General features: G+C 58.2%; 1 protein-coding gene and 1 pseudogene across 1 annotated transcript; one reads left to right on the top strand and one right to left on the bottom strand.

Annotated features, from left to right (window-relative positions):
* Positions 1–10,406, top strand: part of LOC131570177 (zinc finger protein 665-like) — a 507,112-nt pseudogene that overhangs the window by 492,081 nt on the left and 4,625 nt on the right.
* Positions 2,027–6,392, bottom strand: LSM2 (LSM2 homolog, U6 small nuclear RNA and mRNA degradation associated). Its single transcript, XM_058822661.1, has 7 exons — positions 6,374–6,392; positions 5,446–5,597; positions 4,987–5,054; positions 4,573–4,603; positions 4,027–4,087; positions 3,467–3,522; positions 2,027–3,225 (listed from the first exon to the last, which is right to left on the bottom strand). Exons 1-7 carry the CDS (start codon positions 6,390–6,392, stop codon positions 3,100–3,102), a joined length of 513 nt encoding a protein of 170 aa, XP_058678644.1. The 3' UTR covers positions 2,027–3,099.

The raw sequence follows: 10,406 nt of genomic DNA, 5'->3' as shown, positions 1-10,406 counted from the left end.
CGGGGGCGGCAGCAGCAGCAACCGGCGGCGACGGCATCGCTGGGGGGGGGGAAAAATAAAAATATAAACTAATAAAGAAAACGCAAAAACTAAAAAATCATAAATTTAAAAAACTAGAAATTAAAAAATTATAAACATAAAAATCATAAATTTAAAAAACTATAAATTAAAAAAATTATAAACATAAAAATCATAAATTTAAAAAACTATAAATTTAAAAATTCTAAACATAAAAATCATAAATTTAAAAAACTATAAATTAAAAAATTATAAACATAAACGTCATAAATTTAAAAAATGATAAATTAAAAAATTAACAGGGCGCTAACGGGGGGGGGGGGCGGCAGGAGGAGGATTGGGGGAGACGGCATCGCTGGGGGGGAAAATAAAAATATAAATTAAAAAATAAAAAACATAAATTTAAAAATTATAAATTTTAAAAACTATAAATTAAAAAATTATAAGCATAAAATCATAAATTTAAAAAACTATAAATTACAAAATTATAAACATAAAAATCATAAATTTAAAAAATAATAAATTAAAAAATTCTAAACATAAAAATTATAAATTTAAAAACTATAAATTAAAAAATTATAAACATAAACGTCATAAATTTAAAAAAATGATAAATTAAAAAATTAACAGGCACTAACGGGGGGGGGGGGCGGCAGGAGGAGGATTGGGGGAGACGGCATCGCTGAGGGGGAAAACATTTTAAAAAACATTTAAAACATTTAAAAAAATTAAAGTTAAAAAAATTAAAATACAAACATTAATGGGGGAAATTGGGGAGAAAATGGGAGGGAAATTGGAGAGGAATGTGGAGGGGAAATGTGAGGGAAATGGGGGATAACGGGGGGCGGCAGCAGCAGCACCGGCGGCATCGCTGGGGGGGGGGGAAATATTAAAATATTTAAATTAAAAATTGCAAAGCTAAAAAATTCTAAAATTTTTTTTAAATAAAATTTTAAAAAATTACACATTAAAGGGGGGTTAACGGGGGGCGGCGGGTGGAGGAGGACGCGGGGGGGGGACACGGCATGGCTGAGGGGGAAAAAATTAAAAAAATTGACGGGGGGGAAAATTAAAAACTCGACGAGGGAAAAGTACAACATTAACGCAGGGGAAAATGGGGGGAAAATTAAAAAAAATAACGGCGAGAAGAATGGGGGAAATAGTGGGGGGGGGGCTGACATGGCTGGAGAGGGGACAGCGGGGGGGTCCCGGGGGTCCCTCAGGGCCGCAGGTGGAAGGGGGGGGCGGCTACCGGGAGTTGCGGGCACAGGGATTTTAGGAGGGATTTTTTGGGGTTTTTTGGGGTGAATTTGGGGATTTTTGGGGGGTCCCGAGGGTCGCGTGCCCCCCCCCCAGCCCCTCCCCCCCCCCCCCCGGTACCTGCGGCGGCGGCGGCGCGAGCGGACACGTGGGGCGGAGCGTGCTGCGCGTGCGCGGCGCCGCGCGCTGCCATTGGCCGGTGGGCGGCGGACTTCCGGCGCCGCGGAGATGACGCAAAGGGAGCGCCCCGCCCGCCGCGCCTGGCGCCCCCCAGCGGAGCGGAGGAGCGAGAACTCCGCGAGTCCAATGGGGGGGGCGCGGAGAGACCCGAAAACCCCCGAAATCACCCCAAAAACAACCTGGAAAACCCCGAAATCACCCCAAAAACAACCTGGAAAACCCCGAAATCAGCCCTAAAACAACAGGAAAACCCCGAGATCAGCCCTAAAACACCCGAAATCGCCTCAAAACCACCCCAAAAACCAACGAAAAATCCCAAAAATCACTCTAAAAATCCCCAACCACTCCAAAAACTCCCAAACCACACAAAATCACCCCAAAATTACCCTAAAAACCCCCAAATCACCCCAAAACATCCCCAAGTCACCCTAAAAACACCTCAAAACCAGTCCAAAACCCCTGAAACCACCCAAAATCACCAACAAACCACCCATAACCACCCCAAAACTCCCAAAACCACCCCAAAATGACCCAAAATCGCCGTAAATTACCCCAAAACCCCCATCAATGGCACACACAGAGCGGGGCAGGGCCCGGCGTTTATTGGGGGTCGCAGAAGGGCCGGGGAGACCCCCGGGATTGGGGAGGGGTCCCTGCACATTTTGGGGAGAATCCCCCCGAGATTTCGGGGTGAATCCCCCCGATTTTGGGGAGGGGTCCCTGCAGGATTTTGGGGTGAATCTCCCCCCATTTTGGGGTAAATCCTCCCCGTTTCAGGAGTGAATCCGCCCAGATATTTTGGGGTGAATCCCCCCCGCTATTTTGGGGAGAATCCCCCCAGATTTTGGGGGAGATCACCCCGGGTTTTGGGGAGGGGTCTTTGCAGATATTTTGAGGTGAATCCCCCCCCAGTTTTTGAGGTGAATCTTCCCCAATTTTGGGGTGAATCCCCCCAATTTTGGGGAGGGACCTTTGCAGATTTCGGGGTGAATCCCCCCCGCTTTGGGGGGAGATCGCCCTGGATTTTGGGGAGGGGATCCCCCCAGATTTTGGGGCGAATCTCCCCGTTTTTTAGGAAGGAATCTCTGCAGATTTTAGAGAGAATCCCCCCCCGTTACTTTGGGGTGAACCCCCCCGATTTCGGGGGAAATCACCCCGGATTTTGAGGAGGGATCTCTGCAGATTTTGGGGAGGGGTTCCCCCCAGATTTTGGGGCGAATTCCCCCGTTTTCAGGGAGGGGTTTCTGCAGATATTTTGGGGTGACTCCCCCCAGATTTTGGGGTGAATTTCCCCGTTACTTTGGGGCGAATCCCCCCGCATTTCGGGGGAAATCACCCCGGATTTTGAGGAGGAATCTCTGCAGATTTTGGGATGGGGTTCCCCCCAGATTTTGGGGCGAATCCCCCCAATTTTGGGGTGACTCCCCCCAGATTTTGGGGCGAATCCCCCCGTTTTCAGGGAGGGGTTTCTGCAGATATTTTGGGGTGACTCCCCCCCGGATTTTGGGGTGAATTTCCCCGTTATTTTGGGGTGAATCCCCCCAGATTTTGTGGCGAATTTCCCCGTTACTTTGGGGCGAATCCCCCCGGATTTCGGGGAGGACCCCCCCCGATTTTGGGGCGAATCCGCCCGTTTTGGGGTCACTGTTTCTGCTGCAGCGCCTCCTTGCGCGCCGCGTCCTGCAGCAGCTGCGTGTCCACCTCGTCGGCGGGCAGCTGCACGTAGCGAACCACGGAGCCGCGGATGAAGCAGTTCTTGACCGAGAGCTGGGGGGAAACAGGCGTGAGACCCCTCCCCAAATTACCGACGCGCCCGAAAACCACGGAGAAACCCCAAAATCCCCCCAAAAAAACCCCCAAAAATCGCCGAGATGCACAGAGAGAAACCCCAAACCACGCAGCGAGCCGGATGGAGCAGCTCTCGACGGAAAGCTGGGGAGAGACCCCTCCCCAAATTAGTGAGACCCCCAAAAACAGAGAAACCCCAAAAAAAAACCCCAAAAATCACTGAGATAACCAAAACCACGCAGCGAACAACCGAGCCCCGGATGGAGCAGCTCTTCACTGAAAGCTGGGGAGAGACCCCTCCCCAAATTACTGACAGCCCTCTTGAGACCCTCCCCAAATCACCGAGTTACCAAAAACCACTGAGAAACCCCCCCAAAAAAAACCCAAAAATCACAGAGATCCCCCAAACCACTGAACCCCGGATGAAGCAGCTCTTCACTGACAGCTGGGGAGAGACCCCTCCCCAAATTACTGACACCCCCCTGAGAGCCCCCCCCCCCCCCCCCAAAACAGAGATATCCTAAAAGCCATGGGGACAGCCCTGAGACCCCCCCCCCCAAAACAGAGACACCCCTCCCTGAGACCCCCAAAACCACTGAGACCCCCCCCAAACCTCCCCAAATTCCCCCAGGACCCCCCAAACCCTCCCAGAACCCCTCAGGACCCCACAAGACCCCTCCCCAAATTCACACCCAGCCCCCTCAAAACCATTCGAATCCCCCCCCCGGACCCCCCAAACCCCCCCAGGACCCCCCCGAGCCCCCCGAGCCCCCCACCCACCATGTGCGGGGTACTTCTCGGGGTCCGTCACGCTGATGTCGGTCAGTTTGATGTTCAGGTACTGGGGGGGGGACACGGGGGGCTCAGGGGGGCTCCGGGACCCCCCCCCCCCAAAAACACTGAGACCCCCCCAAATCCCCCAGAGACCCACCTGGGACCCCCCCCCAAAACCCCCCTAAAACTCCCGGGACCCTCCAAAACCACAGAGACCCCCAGGGACCCCCCAGAGACCCCCAGGACCTCCCCCAACACACCCAGGACCCCCCAAAACCACAGAGACCCCCTCCAAAACCCCCCCAAAACCCCCAGGACCCCCCAGGATTCCCCCAGGGACCCCCCCAAACCCCCCCAGGGACCCTCAGAGACCCCCCCAAAAACCCTGAGACCCCCGGGACCCCCCCCAAAACACACCCGGGACCCCCAAAACCCCCCCAGAGACCTCCCCAGGGACCCCCCAGACCCCCCCCAGGGACCCCCCAAACCCCCCCAGGGGACCCCCCAGACCCCCCAGGAACCCCCAGACCCCCCCCCAGACCCCCGACTCACCTGATCCACCGAGTGCAGCGTGCCGCAGATGCTGGGGGGAGACAGGGCGGGAAATTGGGGAGGGGTCTCGGTGGGTTTGGGGGGTCCTGGGGGGGTTTGGGGGGGTCCCTGGGGGGAGCTGGGGCTCCCAGGCAGTTTTTTTGGGGTTTTTTGGGGTTTTTTGGGGGGGTTTGGGGGTGTTTCCAGGGAGTTTCTGGGGCAGATTTTGGGGTGTTTTGGGGTATTTTTGGGGGTGATTTTTGAGGGTCTTTTAGGGAGTTTTTGGGGGTGTTTTGGGGGTGGTTTTGGGGGTGTTTTGGGGGTGTTTCTGGGCAGTTTCTTGGGGTGTTTCCGGGGTGTTTTTAGGGTTTTTTTGGGGGTGGTTTTTGGGGGTGTTTTGGGGGGTGTCCCGACCCCCCCCCCCCGGTCCCGTACCTGAGGTCGTTCTTGAGCTCCACCACCACGTCCTTGCCCACCAGGGACTTGAAGAAGGAGTAGAACAGCTGGGGGGGCACGGGGGCGTCACGCGGGGTTTTGGGCGGATTTCGGGGGTCTTTGGGGGGATTTGGGGGGGATTTTGGGGATTTTGGGGGGTTTGGGGGGTCTGGGGGTCCGCAGGGCTCAGGGCGATCGCAGGGGGGGTCTCGGGGGGGTCCCGGTGAAATGGGGGGGGGTCCCGGGGGTCTCAGAGGGGTCCCGGGAGGGCTCAGGGGGGGGGTTGGGGGGGTCCCGGGGAGGGGTTTGGGGGGGTCGGGGGGCGCTCAGGGGGGGTTCAGGGGGGGCTTCAGGGGGTCCCGGGGGGGCTCGGGGGGTCGCGCGGGGTCCCCAGATCCGCCCCGGGACCCCCAAAATCCCCCCCAGGCCCCCCCATCCCCCCCCCCGGGCCCCGCTCACCATCGCGGCCCCGAGCGCGCCACGCAGGCCCCGCCCCCTTCCGCCGCCGGCCACGCCCCCCCCCGCCACCCAACCACCGCTCGCGGTGCGCGATGGACCCGCCCCTTTCCGCCACAGGCCGCGCCCACCGCTGCCGCCGGCGGCCACGCCCCCTGCCCCACATACAGCCCCGCCCACTCGGCGGAAACCACGCCCACATCCCCTCAGCCGGGCCCCGCCCACCTCCGGGGGTGGCGGGGAAATGAATCAGCCGCCCCCGCGCCGGGTCAAAGGTCACGGGGACGGGGGACAGCAAGGACCCCCCCCCACCGTGACACCTTGGTGACCTCTGTGACCCCGCAGTGACCCCGCAGTGACCCCGCAGTGACCCCAGGGACCCCCTGAGACCTCCGGGGAGCCCCCGGGCCCTCCCAGCCACGGTCCCCAATGTCCCCTCATGTTCCGACCATCCCCATGTCCCCAATGTCCCCTCATGTCCCCTCCATGTCCCCTCAATGTCCCCAATGTCCCCAATGTCCCTGAACATCCCCATGTCCCCGATGTCCCCATGTCCCCTCATGTCCCCTCTTTGTCCCCAATGTCCCCAATGTCACCCCCATCCCCATGTCCCCAATGTCCCCATGTCCCCAATGTCCCCATGTCCCCATGTCCCTCTCAATGTCCCCATGTCCCCTCCATGTCCCCATATGCCCCTCATATCCCCCCAATGCCACCCCTGTCCCCGTGTCCCCAATGTCCCCTCCTTGTCCCAATGTCCCACCCAGTGTCCCCTGTCTCCGTGTCCTCATATCCCCCCCATGTCCCCTGTGCCCAATGTCCCCTTGTCCCAAGTCTGCAATGTCCTGCTCAATGTCCCTTCCATGTCCCCCTCCAATGTCCCCACGTCCCTCCATGTCCATAATGTCCCCAATATCCCAAAGATCCTCACGTCCCCCCAATGTCCCCATGTCCCCAATGTCCCTTCCATATCCCCCCAATGTCCCCACGACCCCTCAATGTCCCCATGTCCCCCCCCATGTCCCCGTGTCCCCAGTGTCCCCCACGTGTCCCCCCGTGCCCGTGTCCCCTCCCAGGCCCACCCCTCCCTCCCACGCGGGCCCGGGTGGGGACCGGGAGAACCGGCCCCAGTGCCATCATTGTCACCTCCTTTGTCACCCGCCCTGTCACCAACCTGTCACCTGCGCCACCTGTGTCACCTCCCTTGTCCCCTGCCCAGTCACCTGCCCCTGTCATCTGCCCCCTCACGGACCTGTCACCAGCCTGTCACCTGTCCGTGTCCCCTCCCCTGTCACCTGTCCGTGTCCCCTCCCTGTCCCCCTCCCCTGTCACCTGTCCCCCCGTCACCGATCTGTCACCTGTCCCCCCGTGTCCCCTCCCTGTCACCTGCCCTGTCCCCCGTGTCCCCTCCCTGTCCCCTCCCGCGGGGATTTAAGGGCGGCCCCGGAGCCACCGCGGCACCGACAGCGGAGCCACCGGTGAGTGAGGGGGACAGCGGGGACAGAGGGGGACAGAGGGGACAGAGGGGACAGCAGGGATGGCATGGGGACAGTGGGGGACAGTGGGGATGGCATGGGGACAGTGGGGACAGCGGAGCCACCGGTGAGTGAGGGGACAGCGGGGGACAGAGGGGACAGAGGGGACAGCAGGGATGGCATGGGGACAGTGAGGGGGACATTGGGGATGGCATGGGGACAGTGGGGACAGTGGGGATGGCATGGGGACAGTGGGGACAGCGGGGGACAGCGGGGGACAGAGGGGACAGAGGGGACAGCGGGGATGGCATGGGGACAGTGGGGACAGTGAGGGGACATTGGGGATGGTGACAGGATGGGGACAGCAAGGGGACAGCTGGGACAGAGGGGACAGAGGGCATGGCATGGGGACAGTGAGGGGACATTGGGGATGGCATGGGGACAGTGGGGACAGTGGGGATGGCATGGGGACAGTGGGGACAGCGGAGCCACCGGTGAGTGAGGGGACAGCGGGGACAGAGGGGACAGAGGGGATGGCATGGGGACAGTGGGGGACAGTGAGGGGACAGTGGGGGACAGAGGGGACAGCGGGGATGGCATGGGGACAGTGGGGACAGTGAGGGGACAGTGGGGATGGTGACAGGATGGGGACAGCAAGGGGACAGAGGGGACAGCACGGGGACAGAGGGCATGGCATGGGGACAGTGAGGGGACATTGGGGATGGCATGGGGACAGTGGGGACAGTGGGGATGGCATGGGGACAGGATGGCGACAGGATGAGGACATTGGGGACAGTGGGGACAGGGATGGGACAGGGATGGGACAGGGATGGGGACAGCACGGGGACAGTGGGGACAGCACGGGGACAGTGGGGCTGGGATGGGGACGGTGGGGACAGACAGAGGGGACATTGGGGACAGCAAGGGGACAGCACGGGGACAGTGAGGATGGCATGGGGACAGGGGCTGGGGACAGGATGGGGACAGCAAGGGGACATCAGGGACAGGGACCAGGAACATCAGCTTGGGGACACTGGGGACATCGGGGACACTGGGGACAGGGATGGGGGACAGCAAGGGGATCCTGGAGAGAGGGATCAGGGACATTGGGGACATTGGGGACATTGGGGACAGGGATGGGACAGTGAGGATGGCACGGGGACAGGGAGGGGGACATCGGAGACAGCAAGGGGGACCCGTGGACACGGGGGACAGGATGGGGACAGGTCGGGGACATTGGGAAGGCGGGGGTGGGGACACAGGAACAGGGTGGGGACCTGGGGACAGGATGTGGGGACAGAGGGACACAGGGACAGGGACACAGACATGGGGACAGAAATGGGACAGGGACATTGGGACAGGATGTGGGGACAGGGCTGGGACAGGGACAAGGACAGGGGCAGGATGTGGGACAGGGGGACACAGGGACACAGGGACACAGACAGGGGCAGGATGTGGGGACAGAGGGACAGAGGGACAGAGGGACAGAGGGACAGGGACAGGGACATGGGGACACGGACAGGATGTGGGGACAGGGAGGGGACAGGAGGGATGTGGGGAGGGGGACAGGGACAGGATCAGGATGTGGGGACAGGGACAGGGATGGCACAGGATGGGAGGAACAGGGACACAGGGACAGGATAGTGACAGGGACGGGGCCATGGGGACAGGGTGTGGTGGCGGCTGTGTGTCCCCTCAGTGTCCCCTGGGTGTCCCCCATGTCCCCTTGATGTCCCCATTGTGTCCCCAGGGATGTGTGCCGGACTGCAGAGCCTGCTGAACCTGGCGCTGGGGACAGGGACAGGGACATGGGCACAGGGACATGGGGACAGGGATGGCACAGGGTGGGTTCTGTGTGCCCCCTCAGTGTCCCCAATGTCCCCTCAGTGTCCCCAGGGATGTGTGCTGGACTGCAGAGCCTGCTGAACCTGGCGCTGGGGACAGGGACAGGGACATGGGCACAGGGACATGGGGACAGGGATGGCACAGGGTGGGTTCTGTGTGTCCCCTCAGTGTCCCCTCAGTGTCCCCTCAGTGTCCCCTCAGTGTCCCCAGGGATGTGTGCCGGACTGCAGTGCCTGCTGAACCTGGCTGGGGACAGGGACAGGGCTGGGGACAGGGATGTGACAGGGACACAGGGACAGGGATGGCACAGGGTGGGTTCTGTGTGCCCCCTCAGTGTCCCCTCAGTGTCCCCTCATTGTCCCCAGGGATGTGTGCCGGACTGCAGTGCCTGCTGAACCTCCTGCGCTGGGGCTGGGGGGTCCTCAAGGGCCTCCTGGGGGGACACGGACACGGAGGTGAGGGGGGCACAGGGACAGGGAGGGGACAATGACACTGGGGGGGATGGGGACACGGGTGGGACACGGAGGTGAGGGGGGCACAGGGACAGGGAGGGGACAATGACAATGACAGGCGGGAGGGGACAATGACGTGGACGGGGGGAACACGGTGGGGGGGGGGACACGGGGAGGGGACAATGACAGGGGAGGGGTCCGGGTGGGGGGGGGCGGGGCACAATTGGGACCCCGGGGGGGCCTTGGGGACACGGGGGGGGGGGGAGGGGAGGGGGGTCTGAGGTCAAAGGTCACCGTTTTAACCCCCCCCCCCCCCCCCCCACAGGGACCCATCCCCCCCCCGCGGGGTGAGAGGACGGCGGTGGTGCCGGGCAAGGAGGACTGAGAATGACCCGAAATGAGCCAAAAATGACCCAAAAATGAAACAAAAATGACCCAAAAATGAGCCAAAATCCCCCCCGGCTGAATAAACCCCCCCCCCCCCTCTTTGAGCAGCCTCCGGTTTTTGTGCGGTTTTTGTGCGGTTTTGGGGCTTTTTGGGGTGAGGGAGGCGGTGAGGGGTCCGGGATGGAAAGAGTTAAAAATGAACCGGAATTCTGTTTAATTACTGTATTTATCTATTTAATTATTCTATTTATCTATTTAATTATTCTGTTTATCTATTTAATTCTACCTAATTATTCTCTATTTAATTAGGAAATTTAATAGAAGAAATTAAAATTAAATCGAATTGCGCGGGGAAGGGAATTAAAAACCAGCAGGAAAAAGTAAAAATAAAAAAATATTAATAAAAAATAAGAAAATAAGTAATAATTAAATAATAACTAGATAAGAAATAATTAAAATTAAATGGAAGTTACGCAGGAAAGGGAACTAAAAACGAGCTGGAAAAAGTTAAATAAAGAAAAAAAAACCCCGTAGACCCCGAGTAAAACTAATTAAATAATTATCATATAAAATTAAATGGAAGTTGTACAGGAAACAAAATCAAAAACGGGCTGGAAAAAGTTAAATAAAATTTAAAAATCTGGAGATTCAGGATTTTGGGGATTTTCTCCCCCTTTTCCCAGCGGGGCGGACCCAAACTCGAGGGAATTAATAAAAAATTAAAAATTTCCGTTTTATCTCCCACACCAACGGGGAAATTGGGTGGAAATGGGGACAAATCTCCCGATTTGGGGTTTTTGGTGGC

The sequence above is a fragment of the Ammospiza caudacuta genome, chromosome 33 (genome assembly GCF_027887145.1).
Source record: "Ammospiza caudacuta isolate bAmmCau1 chromosome 33, bAmmCau1.pri, whole genome shotgun sequence".
In the NCBI taxonomy this organism is placed as follows: domain Eukaryota; kingdom Metazoa; phylum Chordata; class Aves; order Passeriformes; family Passerellidae; genus Ammospiza; species Ammospiza caudacuta.
This window is presented reverse-complemented; position numbering and strand designations above follow the sequence as displayed.

Bases quoted from the DNA above. Each gene is read 5' to 3' on its own strand.
- LSM2 (XM_058822661.1), bottom strand. The intron at 4,604-4,986 runs GTACGGGACCGG...GTCTCCCCCCAG, and splicing joins GAGCTCAAGAACGACCTCAG to CATCTGCGGCACGCTGCACT. The intron at 4,088-4,572 runs GTGAGTCGGGGG...TCCCCCCCCCAG, and splicing joins CGCTGCACTCGGTGGATCAG to TACCTGAACATCAAACTGAC.